Source organism: Sciurus carolinensis, chromosome 14 (genome assembly GCF_902686445.1).
Source record: "Sciurus carolinensis chromosome 14, mSciCar1.2, whole genome shotgun sequence".
Classification (NCBI taxonomy): Eukaryota; Metazoa; Chordata; class Mammalia; order Rodentia; family Sciuridae; genus Sciurus; species Sciurus carolinensis.
Window position 1 is genome coordinate 27,266,823 of NC_062226.1, and position 22,014 is coordinate 27,288,836.

Consider the following 22,014-nt stretch of genomic DNA (forward strand, 5'->3'; position numbering starts at 1 on the left):
ACAAACATATGGAAAAATGTTCAACATCTCTAGTAATAAGAGAAATGCAAATCAAAACCACCCTAAGATTCCATCTCACCCCAATTAGAATGGCGATTATCAAGAATACAAGCAACAACAGGTGTTGGCGAGGATGTGGGGAGAAAGGTACACTCATACATTGCTGGTGGGGCTTTAAATTAGTGCAGCCACTCTGGAAAGCAGTGTGGAGACTCCTTAGAAAACTTGGAATGGAAACACCATTTGACCCAGCTATCCCACTCCTTGGCCTATACCCAAAGGACTTAAAATCAGCATATTACAGAGATACAGCCACATCAATGTTCATAGCTGCTCAGTTCACAATAGCCAGATTGTGGAACCAACCTAGATGTCCTTCAACTGATGAATGGATAAAGAAATTGTGGTATATATATACAATGGAATATTACTCAGCCATAAAGAATGATAAAATTATGGCATTTGCAGGCAAATGGATGAAATTGGAGAACATCATGCTAAGTGAGATAAGCCAATCTCAAAAATCCAAAAGATGAATGATATCGCTAATAAGTGGATGATGACACATAATGGGGGGTGGGAGGGGTTAGTGTTAGGGTTAGAGTTAGGGTTAGGGAGGGGGGCAAGAATGGAGGAAGGAAGGACTGTATAGAGGGAAAAGAGGGGTGCGAGGGGTGGGGGGGAAGGGAAAAAATAACAGAATGAATCAAACAACATTACCCTATGTAAATTTATGATTACACAAATGGTATGCCTTTACGCCATGTACAAACAGAGAAACAACATGTATCCCATTTGTTTACAATAAAAAAAATAAAAATTAAAAAAAAAGAGATAATGCTTTCATATATATATTTAAATCTTCTTCAAAAGTGAGATCTTGTCTCCTAGATAAGCCCTGTAATATAGTGAGATATTAGTTTCTGTATCTTTAAAAGTCTGTGAAAACAGGCACCAAAACTAGAATCCAGATGTTCTCTGTTTAATTTGTTAGTAGCTGCTTTTGTGATAATGTAAAATTATATCAGTCATTACTATTTGAGGTTAGAGAATAATTCTGTGATAACATAATATCATTTATCTTTACAAGGAAGTAAATAATAATACATCTTAAAATTCTAGTCATTAAGAACTATTGTTACTTATCACTTTTTACAATTTTCATGATAAAACAAATATACTGAAGGAACAAATAAACAATATTATTTTCCATACCAAGAACTGTAAGTGGCAGGATATGAAACTTTGATAGGCCTCAACTATTTACTCTCCATCTTTCTTCCTTTCCCTTCAATCTTTTCCACAGGCTTATTTCTATTGGTTGGCCAAAAAAAGCTACTGCAGGGCTGGGGTTGTAGCCCAATGGTAGAGCGGTTGCCTGGCATGTGTGATGCCCTGGGTTCAATCCTCAGCACACCATATAAATAAATAAATTAAATAAAGGTCCACTGACAACTAAAAAAATATATATAAAAAGGGCTACTACAAGTCAAATTAGTAAACAATTTGTTCAATATGCCACTTTTATAAAGTAGAGCTTTTTCTATGGAGCTCTTGTTCTCATTTGTAGTGATGCCAATGGTATGAAAAAACTCCAGAAAATCCATGATTCGTAGCCATGTAAAATTAATTTTATTCTGTTACTCCCTGAAGATCAGAATCAATGATGGGCCTTGAGGTTGAGTTTCAGTTTATTTGAACCTCAGAGGGTTTACTCAACAGTGAAAAAGGCTTAAAAGGAATATAATCAACTTAGTCCTCTACAAATCCCAAGGCCAAGAGTGACAAGATCCAGACATGGCTAAAAGCAGCAGCTAGAGCAGCTATTCATATTTCTAAATTTAGGAAACAATTTGCCACATTTAGGTCCAAGTTTGGTCACTATCTGTAAAGGGTAAATGAAAACGAACAAAAGAATTACAAAGTTGATGCTCCTAAGGATGAATATAATAGTAATGCAATTTTACCTAACAAGGGCTAAAAACAGTCCAAGTTATAAAGATTCTCTTCCTGTAAGTATGACAATACTTTGGTAAAAATCTCATTAAAAACCACAGTAGGGCCTGGGGTTGTGGCTCAGTGGTAGAGTGCTCCCCTGGCACGTGTGAGGCACTGGGTTCAATCCTCAGCACCACATAAAAATAAATAAAAATAAAACCAAGGTATTGTAACATCTATAACTAAAAAATAAAAATAAACCACGGTAACTTCTCAGTTTGATAACATGTAACTCAAAGTACTTGTATTTCTTGGTTATCTATAGTTCTCAAGTAAAAACATTTGCTATTTCAAACAGTTTACTCAAATTAGATCTATTTTTTGGACGTTTTTCTGAGTTGGTCTCATGAATAATTTATGAGCCTTGGGAGCTGGAGTAAAGTGCTTGCCCAACATGTGGAAGGCCCTGAGTTCAAGTCCCAGTGCTGTAAGAAACAAAATAATTTATAGGCCTCATAGTTTGTTTTATTCTGAGATATTTTTATATCATCCTCCAAATCATATCAAATTTCTGGCATACAAATCTATTCAAATGCTGTATAAACTTGAGGCCAATGGAAGCTCCAGGTCCCCAAGTATCTACCACAATGTATAGAGTTTAGTCAATGACTGTGTCACAGTTGGGAAGAACTTCAGAATTATGGCCTTCAAATTAGTAAATGCCTAAAAAAGTTTGTGTTCAAATATGTTACGCTAGGGTGTTTTCACTAAATCTAAATTAGTGAGACTGAACACTTTTGAGAGACAAGAACAACTTGGTTCTTAAAGACTATCATCTCAGTCTATTTTGCCCATATGAATACAATCATAAATGAAAACCACTACTGTAGTCCTATTTTCCCTGCCTTATAATTCCTATTGTGGGGAAAGTCAGAGGTGGGGTGGTAGAGGAGGTGGGGAAGGAATTCAGCCACACAGTGCTTCCTGTCACAAAGTCTTGAATAACTTCAGAAATTTTATGTTGTATAAATAGCTACTAATCTTACCTTTGGTCTCTAAGGTCACTGGATCAGAATATTCTCCAGCCACAGCCTTGTTGCAAGCTCGCACTCTGAAATTCATATATTTTGAATCAAATTTTAAGCCTGAAAAAATGAAATGGTTTTCAGACACAAAAAGTAAAGGATGTATCCCCAAAAGTATGAGGATGAATTTTCAACTATTTTTTTCTTCTTGGAAGTATCTTCTTATTTAGAAAAAAGTATAAATTTATGTTAAAATGGTTATAATGCTTGAAATAAGAGGAATCATGATTTACCTACTAGTTTCTTCAGAAAATATAAAATTAATACAATTTATCATTTTTTTTAAACTCAGGAATTAAAAAGGCACCCTTTTATGATGCATCATAAAAAGCAGTACTTCATTTAAGGAGAGATCACAAATTTATAAAACAACACATTCAATTTCTAGAAAGTAGAAGCTCTCGGGAATTTTTATATTCATGAAACATTGTCTTTTTTTTTTTTTTGGTGCCAGGGACTGAACCCAGGTGTGCTTCATCATGGAGTCACATCCCCAACCCTCTTTTGTATTTTATTTAGAGACAGGGTATTGCTGAGTTGCTTAGGGCATTGTTAAGTTGCTGAGGTTGGCTTTGGATTGGTGAACCTCCTACCTCAGCCTCTCGAGCCACTGGGATTACAAGTGTATGCCACCATGCCAAGATGAAACATTATCTTTTTACGTGAAAAATGAATTTAGAAAGTAAAACGTAGAGATTAATATCCAAAAATGCGACATTAGTTCTAGATTAAAATTTTAGTTCAACATTTACTAGCTATGGAACCTTCAACGATTTGACTAACCCCCAGTTTTCTATCTATAAAACAAATGATAAAACCAGCTTCATAATTATAAAGATTAAATGAAGGGGTTAGAGATGTGGCTCTGTGGTTGAGCACCCACGTAGTACACAAGGTCTTGGGTTCTATCCCCAGCAATGGTCTCCACCAAAGTAACATTAAATGAGATATACTATATGTAAGACACTTAAGCCCAGCTCCTGACAGAGAGAAAGTACTTAATTACAGTAGCTCCTAATACTACCGTTATGTATAACAAGTGTTGAGCATATCAGGCAGTATTTGCCCAGAAACATCTGAAGTCCCCACTATACTGAGATATTTTTTGCTGTTTTTAACTATTATTTTCTGCATTTTTTAATTAGTTTGTTTTAGTTATACATAATATTGAGGTTCATTTTCACATAATTGTATGAGCATGGAGATCTATTTTTACATGGTTTTCAAAAGGCCAACACAAAAATTTCTAATACCAAATCACAGTTCTACTTTTAAGTAGTAACATTATAGTAAAACTAAAATAGTAAAAGCAATAATAATATTTACAGAACCAGTGAAATGTAGGGTACTGAGTACATCTAAAAATTAACAGGTTTTTAATATAGTCTGAGAAAAAGGGAAAAATTAAGCGTTACTCTGAAATATTACTTCCAGAACACCCCTTCACATTTATTTTACATGTATCCTATCTTAGTAGGCTACAAATGTTCTTAAATAATTAAAATAAAAGTTTTCTTGATATTTTAAAAGAAATTCACTTCTACAATCAATATCTGAAAAGTCAGTTTGGATTTAAAAAACTTAATTTCATCCTTTAAAATAATAAAATATTTTTCATAATTACAATTATTTTTTAAGGAGATTGTTCAGATGCTGTTATTTTACCTGGTAATGTATATTCAGTACCCTTAATGTTATCAATTATCTCCCAACATCGCTCATCCTTTACACGTGGTAGTCCATCAAAATTAGTTTTTCTATATTCCAGTATGAAATGGTCAATCTTATTATCTTCTTCTGGCATTCTCCAAGCTACCGTTACAGAGTTGTCAGCCACCAAACATTCAACTGGGTCTATCTCTGGAGCTTTGGGAACTATAGAGAAGAAACAAAAGTGTGTAGGGGGTTAATTCCTCATTTATTATAACACTAATAAAATATTTATGTATTCCATTCAAACCCTGCTTTTTCATCCTGCTTTTGAACTATTTAGAAGTAAACAAGTAAATCCAAAATAACTATCTTCAAAGCATCTCTTAATGCTAGACTATAAAAAAATTCATAGTTTTTTCAGATCTTTCATAAACTTAATCAAATTTACTAAAACCTTAGAGGGCAAAAGGCAGACTCCAAACATGCTATGGATAAATAAACAAGGATCTCATTCTTATAGTTGTATATGAGATGGAGTTTCACTGGTCTTGTGTTCATATATGTACATAGATGGAAAGTTATTTTCAATTCATTCTACTGTCTTTCTTATTTCCATCCTCCCTCTCTTCCCTTCATCCCTTTATCTAATCCAATGAACTTCTATTCTTCCCTCCTACCATGTTGTACTTTTAAACTGTTATTTCAGACAGCTGTAGAATATATGTTAAATCAGTACTAATAAACAGAATTGCTTTGAATTATTAAAATAAGTCAAGATTATATTTTTAAAACCTTGTTTACAGGGAGCAGGCGATTAAGAGAGGCTGGTTATCAAGAACAAAATCAAGCTGGGAGAGTACAGCAGTGTTCTACACCAAGGAGGGTAACTATTATAAACTATTATAAAATTTTTGAATGTTTCCAGTACAAATGCTAAATGTTTGAGATGATGCATATGCTAATTACCCAGGGACTTCTAGTTTCTAATCTGGCACACAACATAAAAAATCTGGAAGTGGCCGTCTAACAACAAAAAAGGCTGAACAAACTGAAAAATCAATAATAATTCTTAGATCCATAAGAGAAGTGAGATTACAAGACCTCAGTATAAGAGATATAGAGGGTCACAATTTACTAGAGTAGACCTCTAAGCAGGAACCAGTGCTGACTAAGGATATCTAAACAGTAACTGATAAATTGCTGGAGGCTCTGTGTGGAGGGGTATGAGTCAAAAACCCCAGGTAGCTCCAGTTACAGGAGGGTACCCACTTAGTTGTGAATTTTACCTCTAGGAGTTCACCAGGAACAATGGAGAAAAATCCCTTTATACTTCCATCACAGGGAGGAGAAAAGGAACCATTTTGAAATATACCAGAGCTTATGCTTTCCTTAACAAGATCTGTCCTTAAAAGAAACTAACCAGAGTTTAACCCCTTAGGATTATCTGAGCCTAACTGAACTGGGTGAAAGGAAATACCAAACTCCAGCTGGCTACCCCACCAGAACAAAGGGAAATACCAGTCTCACCCCAGCCCACTCAAGCCATTTTGTTCTACCTAAGGGTGGGTAAGTGTGGGGGCTACTGAGAAGCATCTGTAAAGTTGATAGTCCAAAGACACAGAGTCACAAAAGGACTGAGACATAATCAGAGCACTATAAAATGATTCTCCCTGCATATCTTACCACCACATTATCAAAGGTCTAGTCACAATAGTTTCTTTAACCTGATATATCATATGCAGTTATAAAGAAAAAATTACAAGTGTACTATAAGGCAAAAAATACAGTCTGAAGAGACAGAGTATCAGAATCAGATATGGCAGAGATGATGGAATTAACAGACCAAGAATTAAAAAATAAACAGACCGAAGATCTAAACAGACACCTCACCAAATAAGATAGGCAGATAACAAGTATATGAAAAGATGTTCCACCCCTCATGTGGAGCATGATTAAGGCAATGCAAATTAAAACAACAATGAAATAACATTACAGTACCAATGATGGCAAAATGTGGAGCAACAAGAACTTTATTCATTGTTGGTGGGACTGCAATATAATACATAAACTTTAGAAGGCAGTTTTGGAGGTTTCCTGCAAAACTAAACATAATCTTACCATAGTATCCAGTAATTGCACTTCTTAGTATTTGCCCAGAGTTGAAAACCTTTGTCCACACAAAACCTGCCCATGGATGTTTATAGCAGCTTTATTCATTATTATCAAAACTTGGAAGCAACCAAGTTGTCCTTTAGTAAGTGAATACATAAATAAACCTGTGGTACATACAAATACTGGACTATTATTCAATGCTAAAAAGAAATGGATTATCAAGCCATGAATAAACAGACATGGAAGAAATTTAATGCATATCACTAGTAAAAGCTACTAATCTGAAAAGGTTAGCTACTGTATGACTCCAACCATAAACCTTTGAAAAAGGCAAAACTGTGGAGAGGGTGAGAATCAGTACTTGCTAGGGGTTGGGAGGAGAGAGGGTTAAAGAAGCAGAATATGAAGAATTTTTAGGGCAGTAAAAATAATCTGTATGATTATTTATAATAACATACGTCATTATAAATTTGCACAAACCCATAGAATGTAAAACACCAAGGATGACCCTTACTCTAAACTATGGACCTTGAGGTGACAACAATGTGTCAATGTAGATCATCAGTTATAACATATGTACCACTCTGGTGGGTGATGTTAATAATGAAGGAGGCTAAGCATGTTTGGGGGTATATGGGAAATCTCCATACCTTCCACTGTTTCAATATGAACCCAAAATTGTCCTAAAAATTAAAGTCTATAGTTTTAAAAAGCTACAAATATATTATAAGAAAATATGCCTATTTTTATAATCTTGCAAAGAAACCACAAAGAAAAAGGGTGACATATTTGTACAAAAATTAAAATTTCTGCTAGGAAAAAGAATCACCATAAAGCAATAGACAAATAACTATGGTGGGGAGTTATGCCACACATAGGACAAAGGCTGACCTCCTTAATATATTAAAAGGTGCTACATATCATTAATGATAATAAAAACAATTGCATAGAAAAGTGACAAATTATAAATAGGGAGTTCATTATTTAAAGGGGCTTATGAAGATAGGATAAATACATGCACACTTAAAAAATGAAAATCAAAACAATCAATAATCCATTTGTCACTATCAGAATAAGAAGAAAAAAACTGAAAACTAGCTGTATAAAGAATACAGCTGTGCTGGGGTTGTAGCTCATGCACTTGCCTAGCATGTGGGAGGCCCTGGGTTCGATCCTCAGCACCACATATAAACAAATAAAATAAAGGTCTATCAACAACTAAAAACATTTTTTAAAAAAGAATACAGATAGGGAAGTATAAGTTATGAAATTTCCTTGACAATTTAAACATTTATTCAAATTTAAAAGACACATACACTTTCATTTCCAGAAATTTATCCTTGAGACATTAGTATACCATCTCTGCAAAATACCTAAGCATTTTATTCATCACCTCATTGCCACTAACAGAAAAAGAACATAAACTTAAATATTCATCAAGAACAACTAATTAAATTCCTACTATCCAGTTTTTTTAAAAAATGAAGTAGATCTTTAATAAGGTAGAATGAACTCCTACATATTAAGTGGCAAAGAAAAAGTATTTAACAGTATATATGTATGCTTCCATTTTTTAAAGGAGGTGGATTATACATTAGACTTAATGAAAAAAAATTACCATTTTTGAGGGTCAAAACTGCCAAAGATAGCAATTACCTGATTCTGCCTATATGTATAGTAATGCTTATATGGATTTAGACTGTTTCAGGGAAGGTAAGCGATACTAGTAACAGTGGTATCTTCTAGGGAAGAAAACTAAGTTTGAAATGAAAAAGAGCTACTTTTGTTTTTCTTTTTTATTGGTACACTGTAGTTGTGCATAATGGTAGAATCTGTTGAGAGAATATAACAATATAATTTGATCAATATCCTTCCCTAGCACTTTCCCCTTCCCTCCCCTCGTCTTACCCTCTGGTCCCCTTCCTTTATTCTACTAATCTCCCTTTGCTTTTCGTGAGATCACCCCTCATCTTTTTTCTTGTCCTTTCCTGTTTTTTCTCTCTCTAGTTTCTACATATGAGAAAACATATAACCCTTGATCTTCCGACTTCGGCTTATTTTGCTTAACATAATGGTCTCAAATTTCGTCTTCCTGCAAAAGACATAATTTAATTTTCCTTTATGACTAAATAAAAATCCATTGTGTATATATATAACACATTTTCTTTATCCATTCATCTTCTGATGGAACCTAGGCTAGTTCCATAGTTTGGCTATTGTGAATTGTGCTGCTATAAAAACATGGGTATGAATGTATCCCTATGATATGATGACTTTAATTCTTTAGGATAAATACTGAAGAGTGGTAAAGCTAGGTCATATGGTGCTTCCATTCTTAAGTCTTTTGAGGAACCTCCATACTGATTTCCATAGTGGTTGTACTAATTTACAATCCCACCAACAGTGTGTTCCTTTTTCTCCACATCCTCTCCAGTATTTATTATTTTGTATTCTTGATGACTGTCATTCTGACTGGTGTGAATGGCCATTTTATTTCTTCTTTTGTGAACTGTCTGTTTAAATCACTTGCCCATTAATTAATTGGGGTTATTTTGGTATGAAGTTTTTTGAATTATTTATATGTTCTAGATATTAATCCTCTGTCAGAAGTGTGGTTAGCAAGATTTTCCTCTATTCTGTAGGTTCTTTCTTCACATTCTTAATTGTTTCCTTTGCTGTGCAGAAGTTTTTTTATTTATTTATTTATTTTTTATTCTTTTTAATTTTTCATTTTTTTTTATTGTAAACAAATGGGATACATGTTGTTTCTCTGTCTGTACATGGCGTAAAGGCATACCATTTGTGTAATCATAAATTTACATAGGGTAATGTTGTTTGATTCATTCTGCCATTTTTTTCCCTTCCCCCCCTCCCCTCCCACCCTTCCCCTCCATCTATACAGTCCTTCCTTCCTCCATTCCTGCCCCCCTCCCTAAACCCAACTCCAACCCCAACACTAACCCTTCCCACCCCCCATTATGTGTCATCATCCACTTATTAGCGATATCATTCTTCCTTTGGTTTTTTGAGATTGGCTTATCTCACTTAGCATGATATTCTCCAGTTTCATCCATTTGCCTGCAAATGCCATAATTTTATTGTTCTTTATGGCTGAGTAATATTCCATTGTATATATATACCACATTTTCTTTATCCATTCATCAATTGAAGGACATCTAGGTTGGTTCCACAATCTGGCTATTGTGAACTGAGCAGCTGTGAACATTGATGTGGCTGTATCTCTGTAATATGCTGATTTTAAGTCCTTTGGGTATAGGCCAAGGAGTGGGATAGCTGGGTCAAATGGTGTTTCCATTCCAAGTTTTCTAAGGAATCTCCACACTGCTTTCCAGAGTGGCTGCACTAATTTGCAGCCCCACCAGCAATGTATGAGTGTACCTTTCTCCCCACATCCTCGCCAACACCTGTTGTTGCTTGTATTCTTGATAATTGCCATTCTAATTGGGGTGAGATGGAATCTTAGGGTGGTTTTGATTTGCATTTCTCTTATTACTAGAGATGTTGAACATTTTTCCATATGTTTGTTGATTAATACCACCTCACTTATTAACTCTTGGTATTATTTCCCAAGTTTCAGGTGTCCTAATGAGAAAGTCATTGCCTGTGCCTTTATGCTGGAGCGTTGACCTTTATTTTCTTCTAGGAGTTGCATAGTTTCTGGTATAATTCTAAGGTCTTTAATGCATTTTGAGTTAATTTTTGTGCAGGGTAAGATAAGGGTCTAGTCTCATTCTTCTACATGTGGATAAACAGTTTTCCGAGCACCGTTTGTTAAAGAGGCTGTCTTTTTCTCCAAAGTATGTTTTTGACACTTTTTGTCAAGGATCAGAGGACTGTATCTGGATTGGTTTGTCTCTCTTTTATTCTGCAGCAGTGGTCTAAGTGCCCATTTTTATGCAAGTACCATGCAGTTTTTGTTACTGAAATTCTGTAGTATAATTTAAGTCAGGTATTGTGATGCCTCTAGCATTTCCTTTTTGACTTAGAATTGTTTGGCTATTCTGAGTCTTTGATTTTTCCAAATGAATTTTAGGATTGTTTTTTCTGTTCTGTGAAGAATATCATTAGTATTTTTTTTTAAAGACACATTTATTCAGCATCATGATCAGACTATTACATTTAGCAATCAACAGCATGGGTGCAACAACAACAACAAAAAGTCTACATTAAAACCCTTTGTAGAAATGCTTTATACTTTCCACAGAACAGAAACTAAAATAACCGGTTATACAATTAGTCACAAATACAGTCCTCGAGTTTTTTTGCCCATACACATCAGTATTGTCTAAACCATGTCTTCTTTGTAGCAGCTAGGCCCTGCCACCACTGTGCTTGGCTGAGTTCACAAATCTGTTGTAACCTGTAGCTTCCCTGTCCCTTCTCTGGCTCTCCTCTCCTGCTAAGCTTTGTTTCCGGGCAGTATTAAAACCTTCTGCCACTGCCATAGCTACTGCTGCTGCTGGAACTGCCATAGCCACCTTGGTTTCGTGGCTTGGCAAAGTATTGGCCTCCACGACCATAAGGTCCAGAACTTCTACCTCCAAAGTTTCCACCCTTCATGGGTCCAAAACTTGATGACTGACTGTTGTAATTGCCAAAATCACTGTAGCTTCCACCACCTCCAAAATTGCTTCCTTCATTACCAAATCCATTGTAGCCATCCCGCTGCCACCATGTCCACCACCACCATGGCTGCCACCAAAGCCACCATGACCACTGAAGTTTCCTCCACGACCAAAATTGTCATTTCCACCAAAACCACCTCCACAACCACCACTAAAGTTTCCAGAACCACTTCAACCTCGTTGACTAGATGAAGTACTAGCCATCTCTTGCTTTAACAGGGCTTTCCTCACTTCACAGTTGTGGTCATTCACAGTATGGTATTTCTGAATGACAATCTTATCCACAAAGTCATGGTCCTCAAAAGTTTCGAAAGCAAAGCCCTTCTTCTTTCCACTGCCTCTATCAGTCATGATTTCAATAACTTCAATTTTCCCATACTGTTCAAAATAATCTCGTAGGTGATGTTCTTCAGTGTCTTCTTTAATGCCACCAACAAAGATCTTTTTCATAGTTAAGTGGGCCCCTGGTCTTTGAGAATTTTCTCTTGAGACAGCTCTCTTTGGTTCCACAGCTCTTCCATCCACCTTGTGTGGTCCTGCATTCATGGCTGTGTCCACTTCCTCTACAGTGGCATAAGTGACAAACCCAAAGTCCCTGAAGTACTTGGTGTTGGGGTCTCTCATTACTTACACAGTCCGTGAGTGTTCCCTATTGCTCAAAATGGCTTCTCGGACTCTCATCAGTTGTTTCAAAGCTCAGCCCTCCAATGAATAGCTTCTGCAGTTGTTCAGGCTCTTCAGGGGACTCTGATTCAGACATGACAGCAGCAGGTAGAGAGACTTTAATGATGCTTTTGGCAGCGGTCACGGGCAGAAAGGAGTAAGCTAAGGATGGGGATTGTACTGAATCTGCATATTGCTTTTGGAAGTATGGCCATTTTAACAATATTAATTCTGCCTAGCCATAAGCAGGGGAGGGGTAGGTATTTCAATGTTCTTGTGTTGTCTTCTATTTCTTTCTTCCACGTCCTATAGTTTTCGTTATAGAGGTCTTTCACTTCCTTGGTGAGATTTATTCCCAGATATATTTTTTTCAAGGCTATTGTAAATGGCATTGTTTTCCTTATTTGAAAGAGATCTATTTTTTATTTTATATTCTTTTTTTTTAAACTATTTCAGAGCTTTGTGCCATGTGCATATATTTATTTTTATTCAAAATATCCAATAAAACATTAAAGTAGCTTTTCTCTCTAGGCTATAATTTTTCTTTTTTCCTCCACTGAGGAACTATATTAAGGATTCTATACACCTGATATTATATGAGAAGGGTAAAATTTTGAAATTTTAGCATCATATTGATGGTAAATAGAGGCATACGGTCAATGTGACTCCTTAAAGTATTTTCTATTTCCTTTCTACAAAGGTTTTAAAAGATAATTCTTAAGAAAATTCACATTTTGAGATATGTTTACTAGTATGAAATTTAAATCCCTGATCTACAAGTAAATATATGGGTGTTTCATTTAAAAGTAAATCCTTGCTTAACTGGTCACCAGTAGAATTTTGATATTACCACTATAAATTTTCAAAACCACAATAAAATCTAACCTCTTGCTAATGAAATCCTAAGTGTCAGATTGAACAGACCAAACTTTAAAATTCTCTGGTGTTTCTAAATAATACTGAAAAATGTTTATTTCCCCTTTAATGTCAGTTTTATACTCAAGTAGAGCCCTGTGAATGAAAATATAGTACATATGCTCCTCGACTTACTATATCACATTAAGCCCACTGTCAAACTGAAAATACTTAAGTCAAAATTGTATTTCATAAACCTAACCTACAGAAAATCACAGGTTAGCAACATATACTATAACAACACAGCACTAGTTGTTTATCCTGGTGACACATGACTGATTGGTAGCTGTGGTTTGCTGTTGTCTCCAGCATCACAAGAACATATCATGTGCATATCATTCAAGAAAAGATCAAAATTCAAAATGTGGTTTCTACTGAATATATATCACTTTTACACCAACATATCACAGAAAAATCTCAAGTCAGGGACAATCTGTAATTCTAAAAGGCCAATATACAGGCAGGTATCCAATGACAAGTATACTTTCTTCGTCTATATCTACAGTTCCTTCTTTCATCTTTTTTTCTATAAATGCCTCTAAAACTTCTAATCTATATCATACAATTTAATACTTCACTTGTGCTACCTTTACTAGGTTCCATTTTACTTTTATGACCCTAACCTGGTCTTTCCATCATATTATATATATAGTCCCTGATGACAAAGAGAAGAAAGGAATGTTTCATATGACCATTATTCCCTATTTAAAACATCTCAAAAAAGAAAAAAAAATTATAAATGAAACATTACTTTCAAAAGATTCCCTGATTGTAATATTAATTGGTGCTTAAAAAATACTAACCAAAAGTCCTATTTAATTGGCTCTTTAATACTGGGATATGTAGTTGGGACTCAACTTCAAATAATTTGGGCTGTTACCATATCCTTGTACTGATACTCTAATAAACTAATGTATTACTAGCAATAAAGTTAATCTGAGCCTGAAAAAACCACAAAAATAGTAGTAATTACACCTAATATCTACTAAGCTTTAACTATGTGCCATATACTATTACACAAATGCCTCAGAAGTGTCAATTCATTTAATCCTTATGAAAAACCCAGAATAACATCAGATTCTAAAGAAGCAGAAATGAGGCAAGTTAAGTAACTTATTTAGGATGATACAGAAAGAATGCAGCAAAATTCAAATCTAAAAAGTTTGGTCTAAAGACCACTAATAACCATCATACTATAATGCTTCTCTCTGCCAGAGTAGCAGTAAATGATACTCCTTAATGGGATCCTTAAAATAGGATCCTTACTACCAGTAAAATAATTCTTTAAAAATAAAAACTAGCAAATTAACTATTCTTTAGCAGAATGAAGAAAAAAAAATCACACTATGCTTCTTTAATATTTATATACCAATGCAGGAAAATTTTTTTTATTCAAAACTGTACATGTAATACATGTTGTTTACCTGGCAAAAACTTCAAAGTTTGCAGCATCTGTCTTTCCTGAGAGAAATCCACCATTAGATGAGTCATGCTGTCACTGACCTTTGGTTTCAAAGAAAGGCGAAATGCTGAAGCCATTGTGACTCTATGGTAAACACAAATATGCTTTTTAAAACAGAAGAACAAGGAGTATCAAATCATTTAATTTGTAAAATGAAAAGACAAAAATTATTTCATTCTAATGATTTTGGAGACAAGAACAAATATAAATTTGTCTCTTAAAAATTAAGTAAAAATCTGAAAAGTGCCTTTTAAAGACCTCTAAGATAACTTATAGCAATTCCAGTCAGTTTTATACAACTGCATAATATGCAAATATCAAATAAAAGAAATATCCCATACAAATAAACCTTACCAGACCCAACCTTCATCTTGACCTCTGTACACTCAATCTTACTGACCTCCTGATGCCAGCCCCACTCCTTTTCACATGCCAAATAGTGAACTGTATATACAACCTGATTCAAACATTCTCCCCTGTAGTCATAGCTATATCATGTGCCCTGCAATAAGAGTTGAAGTCGATGGACCTAATATTGTATAGTATAGTAGTACCTACTAAAGACAGGTCATGGATGAGAAAGGAAAAAGGTAAATCATGACCAATGAATATCATACCAGCAGAAGTTACTCTGATCTATCAGCATTAACCACATACATGGAAGGATACTATGAGACACCACCGCATGGAACTATATGCCATGGAAATAATAGTTCAAAAAAACACTTATTAGATGAATGTGAAGTAAAAAAACAAGCCAAAAAGAAAAAGAAATAAAAAACCCAAACCCAAGAATGAAGCTTAGACCTTACTTTATCAAAAGTGTAGAGAAACTATTTTCAATTAAAAGTGGAGATCAAAAGAAACCCTCTTACTCTATTATTATTTTATCTCAAAGTTCAATATTTCATATTACAGAAAATTTCCACAGGTATTACAAAGTCCCTATAATCTTTGATCAAAGAATGATACAGAAGAACTATTCACAAATGCTGTTCTCCCAACACACAATTTGGGAGAGAAAGTAAATATAGCTGGAGGGACAAAGAGAATACCAGGCCAGGCCCAGTCAAATTTAACCAAGAGAGAGATGTAATCACTTATTTGGGAATGAAAAATATCAAACTTTTGCTGTATTCAGTTATTTTACTTTGTTTTAGAACTAAACGAAGTAATCACTTCCCAACAATGAGTGAACAGTTGATTTATTTATCAAAAAGAAAGTTCTACATTAAAATCAATTTATAGGGAAGGGAACTTACACTGACGGCTTACTGTATGCCAAATATAACACTAGTATTCCACACTTATTACATTAAGCTGTTGATTTTCAAATAATAAAATTTCCAGTTATATCAATAAGTTAGAAATAAAGATTTAGTCTTATATGTTGCTCTTTATAGTCTCAAGTATCCTTTGATTTGAAGATATCAGTAAGCATTACATTAAAATAGGCTCTTACTAAACACTAAATCAGTGAATGGGTTTGAACTTACTTGGTTCCTTCTAAGCCTGATAAATAATCTGACTGTTTAATGAGAAAGGCTGAAGGAAAATATCTGAAAGTATTTTAGAGAATTTAAAACGTGAAACCTGCAAAATCTATAAAACTTGATTTAATCACTATAAACATAAATAAAAAGAAAATGAAAACTTAAAAGTTCAAATGTGCAACAATGCTATACTCTTTCAAAAACTTTTATATTTTTAAACTGAATGTATTTAGACAGATGTACCTCAAAGCCCAAACTAAAAATCTAAAATGTCTAAATCATTCTCTAGAGATTTGTGTAGTCAGGCATGAGTTAATTCACCTTAACTTGCTTAGTTTATTTCTAATAGTAACAGCTGAATTCAAGGATCCCTTCCTCCTAGTTTTATTTTTTCAAAGAGAAAACAACTATATAAACAAGAATACATTTAATTTTCTCAATCAATATAATTTGCCTTTCCCCTTCATGATCTTTCTCTTCCAAATACCAGTAATTCTCTCTCTTCCAATCCACCCCCACTCACCCCCCCCCCTTTTTTTTTGGCATTGGGAATTGAACCCAGAGGCACTTTTCCACTGAGCTACATTACCAGGCTCTTTTTAAACTTTTTAATTTTGAGACAGGGTCTTGCTAAGTTGTGTAGAGCCTCACTAAATTGCTGAGGCTGGCCTCGAAATCATGATCCCCTCCCCCCTTTCTCAGTGTCACAAACTGCGGGGATTACAGGAGTGTGCCATCACACCAGCAATAATTCCCTCCCTCTCTCTCAAGTAATCATCTTCCAAATCTCTAAGTTTCCAGAATTAACCATCAGTGATTTTAAAGTTTTAGAAATGTGCTATGTATTCCTTCTCATTCAGTCTTCAATATTCCTTCTCACTCCTGCCATTCTTTTGCCTTTAAGCACAGTAAATGATAAATACTGAAGCTTAATAAACTTTTAGTTTATTTTTAAAAATTTTAGTGGGATTCATTGTTACATATTTTTGCATGTATACATATAACAATATAATTTGGCCATTTTTAAAAATTTGATTCCTTGCTCAGTTTAAACTCTTAAAATTCATCTTTACATAAGAGATAATCCTTTCTTAGCTCAATGAAAACAATATTTCATTATGACTATATTTTAAAACTGTTTTCATACTACAAAAGGTAATGATGGAATTCTAGAAATTCATTCCCAGAGTGATCAGAAACTGTATTAGGGAAATACAGTCATTATGAAGCTAAAATCATGTTTAAAAAATTAAGACTCAGAAACACTCCTCAGGCTGGAAGCAAATATTTTGTGAGTAGTCAAAATAATAATAATAATAATAAAAAGTATAAACTTTGAACAAAACGAATTAAAAAGTGGAGTTTTCCCTAGCAGAAATAAGGAATCCTGGCTGGCTGGCTGAGAAGAGGCGGTAAAGTCAGGCTTCAATTAAGAACACAATCATGAAAGGTGCTTGTAAAATAAAATTGTGACAAGTCTGTACAAAGACAAGAGGTCAGGAACAAGGACAGGATTCTGGGAAGTACAATCATATAGAATCTTGAAGATTTTCCAAGGTCCCTCACAAGGTCTTTGGACAGTCCAAAGTCTGATTAGGAAGTGACTTCTAATACAAAAAATGAGGAAACAGAGCAGAACGTAATAGAATAGCAGCTACACAGGAAGAATAATCTAGCCAGGGTGGAAGATGGATTGCTCATAGCAGATTCCAGCAGACATAACTCTAATCTACCTCATCAACAAACTATGCTGTTATTCATTACTCATATTGCCAATATGTTTCATGTCTGAACTCTCATAATCACATCAGGCATGGTGGCATGCGCCAAAAATCTCAACTACTTGGGAGTTGACATAGGAGGATTGCTTGAACCCAGAAGTTTGGTTCCAGCCTGGCCAACATAGAGACCTAGCCTCTTTAAAAAAATAAAAAATAAAAAAATAAAAATCTTCTCAAAACCTTCTTTCTATATCCAGTATGTATAAGAACAATCTACACCTTTTATTACTAGTTTAACCACTAACGGAAATAAAATATAAAAGACTAAAAAATTAAGATTTTTTTCTAAGAATGCTTTCACTACTATGTAAATCTTGCCTCAAGTCACCCAGAATTGAAAATTTCTGCAAATGTTAACAACAGATACAAAGATTTTTCATACAAGTCAAAAGGAGTATTTTTCATTTCCATCTGATGAAGATGGAATTTAAGAATGGAATACTATGAATTTAAGATTCATAGTATTGTTTCAAGAGCTGTATCTTTCAGAGCTGATCCTCAGATGAAGAACCTTAAGTTACTTACATACTCTCTACAGACAATGCTCAATGACTAGTCAAGCAGCTCAAATCCATTCCTGTTGTGTGACCACAATCCAAATGTAGCCAGCATCAACTTTAGCATTCTGATGTATTCATTTTAGCAACTATTAAATTTCCTTTATTACTGCCTCTACCAAAGATAAAACCCTTCTAAGTCAAATCTTTAATAATTTTCTTGAATTTTCTCTTCCCACAGAATATAAACTAGATAGTGATGACATTAGAAACAGAAAGAGATGGCACCAGGAATAGGACAGAATGAGAATACAAAGGTGTTAAAGAATGAAGTAGGAGAACTTTAGCTATTGAGGACTACTTAAAAATACTGACTTCTCTGAAAATAAGATCTGCTTATATTTAAATTTAAGAATAACAAAAATGCATTCCAGGAATACATATTTTTAAATTATTCAAAATAGTTCCCTCTCCGCTAATACAACTAGTTAAGAACTTTTCTAAAACTAACTATATTATTATACCAGAAATGAAATTCTTTTAGAAGTACATAATTGTCCACAAATGTTCCTGAAACATATTTTTTAAAAATCTTACTGATTACTCCAAGAAGATATATAGAGGGCATTATTTTGTAGAAATACTTGGCCACTGGGTATTTTTATTTTAACCAAAATTCTAAGAAAAAACTATTTATGAATTTCATTTCTGACTTCAATATTGATACTTAAATAAAATATAGTTTTTATACCATACCTATCCTTGATCTGTCTGGCAGCCTTGAAGCAAATCAGGGAGAAGAGAAAGAAGGTAGTTAGTGCTTTTCATGCGAGTTTCAATGGCAGTGACATGCAAGAAAAGTTAGGATATAAACCTTGCAATAGATTAGTTCTTCATATTCACCAAAACATAAATTACAGGAAATCTGTACAGTTCACATAAGCTTGCATGATGTGATGTTAGAACTATAGTAGAAAACCCAGACCCCATATACATCCCTTAAAAGAAGGAAAATTTAACACTTCAAACTAATACTAAATGATTATAAATATTTTTTCTTACCTTAAGATCATTAAAACACACTCCACCTCATTCAATCTGATATTTTTCAACTAGAATACATCTCTTTGATGGGACACACATTTCTGTGCAACCTAATGGTTTCCTTGTACATGTCAAATCTGTCTTCTAATTTTTCTTTAGAGATATCTGACTAGGCAAGAACTTCGCAATCTGGAGCTTGCCTGCTAACGTACAAAACTAGACTGCAGTTTATGATCTTTTACCCCAAAGAATTGGGTTCTAATGGCTGAAATTCAGATGAGGAGAAACTAGAGAAAAACTTCTAGAAATGGGGTCTTTCCATTAGGTGATTTCACAGAAGCTGCAAACTTTAACCTATTATATATGTCTTTTTTTTAAAGTGCAAGTTTAACAAGGGGCACAGTTATAACACAGTGTTGTCCAATCGTGGAAAAACAATGTAAGTGCAAAACTACTGGCCCTTTACATTTGCATATAATATAATATAGCCAAAGGTTTTCTCCCACACTAATCAGCACAGTTAATAATATATCAAAGGTAGAAGAACACAGAGTTCTGCTGAAAACTCTATCCCTAATGCCAAGCATAATGCTTGGTACACAGTAATATTATTTCATTTAATTAGGTGTATACAGCAATGTTCTTTGGCCTTTCACCTTCAATTCTAACATCGGTACTACTTTCAGTCACTTTTATACCCACCGTAAAATATTTTGGTCTAAAACTATTCTATAAAAAAGAAAAGAGTTGAGATTTAACTATTTTACATAGTTCCAGCATTACCATTAACTAACTCTGTGACATTGTATACTAATCATTTTATTTCTTTACTAAGGGATTTTGATCCTTAATGATTCTAAAAATTCTTTCCAAGGTCTTCATTCTACAGCAAACTGCCTAATTCTGTGGCATTTGTATGTGTTTTAAGACATGAAACTAGTTTGATACTAGGGATAAGAAACGTTAAGAAAGTTAAATATACTGATTTTTAAAAATCACTGTCAGAGCTAGAATTACAAAACAAAGATCTTAATATAAGGGAGGGAAAGAGAGGGCTCTTCTTTGTACTTGATATTTCTTTTCATATGGAGGAAATGCCATTAGCATTACTCTCTTAGCCTTTCTAGTTCCTCATTTCTTCTTGGTAAGTAATATGACTTTCTGACTATGAGTTTGAAAGGAGAAACTGGAAATAAGGAGCTCAGTATCTTCCACTTTTTCGGACAGTCTGCTTGCCCGCAGAGAATATATATTGTGTTTTTTCCCTCTGCTTTCAGTTTCACTATTCCCCATCTACAGTAACCTAAGGTAGACCCTGCTAGCCAAATGTGGGAAGGCTAATCTGTCTAATTCCAGATTCAGTATTAAGAAACTTGCCCAATGATATAACCCATATTATCCAATATTATTTTATCAGCAATTGCCCTTTTATCAGTTTTATTGTTTTACCTTAATTCCTAATTGGTTATGAACTTGAATGGAGGAATGCTACTTACCAGTAATCTCTCTTATATAACCCAATAATATGAAGATCTTTACTATTTTGTAAACTGACCACAATGATTCTTTTATGTGTCTAGTGTTGCTTAATTTAGTAAGTCATTTTTCAGTATTTGCATGTGTGTGCATGTATGCATGCATGCAAAGTTTTCATGATATTATTTCAGATACCACACTGTAAAAAAACAGAAATGGAATAGATGAAAAAATCATATAATCTAGGAAAAAGGATTGTCCCATATATTTATATGTATTACATATTCAGTTGGCAAAATTGAAAATTCTGTGAGTCCTCTTCCATAGGTTCAAATTTTATTGTATATATACTATACAAATGCATAATTTAAGAAATTATCTTATACAATGATAAGAAAGCAAAGTGTCAAAATCTAAAGATACTTCTCTAAAAGTGTTCAATTTTATGACATGTCTTAAAAATGGAAAGTTTTTGTCTAGAATTTCTTCTCCTAAAGCAGAAAACTAACCAAAAGATCCATATTACTACATAGCTTGATTCCTCTATTTCAATTTCAAGAGTGATATGTTTTACCAATTAAGCATCTGTTTAATAAGTACCAAGTGATGCCAGGATTTACCATGGCTCTGCTGCTACAGAATTTATTTGTTATCTGCATAACTCCATTTAATGAATTACAAAAAAAAGTCTCAGTAAATGCTTAAACTTATTTTAGGTTATGGAATTGTATATTACTGGAAAGCTCCTAAGAAGCATTAGTCATTCGTCACATCACTGTTCAACATCACTATTTAGATCTTTGAAAACTAAACACCTTTATTACTTCCATATTCTTAATGTTATCATTTTTCTCTTTTTACAGAAGAAGATTGGGAAAAAAGAGGTAGTCTCAAAATACTGTTTTCAAAAAAAAAAAAAATACTGTTTTCCTTTAGGCAAAATCATCAGCCTTCTGATGACTCCATACATCAAAAGTTTTACATATTTTACACAAGTATTTATCTGTTTGCAAGAGAACAGATAAGTGCATGTGTAAAAAATCGTGACTTTTTAAAAAATCACAATCACTTAAAAGTATTTGTCACAAAATCACAGTACATAACTCAAAATAAATTTTGAAATCCAAGACTGCATATAAAGGTGAAAACTACTTTGAGCTATGCATAATAAACATTTAATTTGTCTTTAAATGCCTTCAAAATGAAAGCATGTACTTGAAGGTCCTTTCCTCTCCCAGCATTCCTGGCT

The 22,014-nt window shown here is 34.0% G+C and overlaps 1 protein-coding gene and 1 pseudogene across 3 annotated transcripts in view; both read right to left on the reverse strand.

Moving 5' to 3' along the window:
• Positions 1-22,014, reverse strand: part of Fsd1l (fibronectin type III and SPRY domain containing 1 like) — a 95,712-nt gene that overhangs the window by 28,383 nt on the left and 45,315 nt on the right. For all 3 annotated transcript variants that reach the window (XM_047525235.1, XM_047525234.1, XM_047525233.1), the window contains exons 5-8: positions 19,002-19,024; positions 14,437-14,558; positions 4,689-4,898; positions 2,985-3,083 (exon numbers count right to left, since the gene is read on the reverse strand). In XM_047525235.1, coding sequence (XP_047381191.1) covers positions 2,985-3,083; positions 4,689-4,898; positions 14,437-14,558; positions 19,002-19,024 — 454 coding nt within the window. The remainder of the gene's footprint in view (positions 1-2,984; positions 3,084-4,688; positions 4,899-14,436; positions 14,559-19,001; positions 19,025-22,014) is intronic.
• On the reverse strand, positions 11,232-12,194 carry LOC124964664 (heterogeneous nuclear ribonucleoprotein A1-like; annotated as a pseudogene).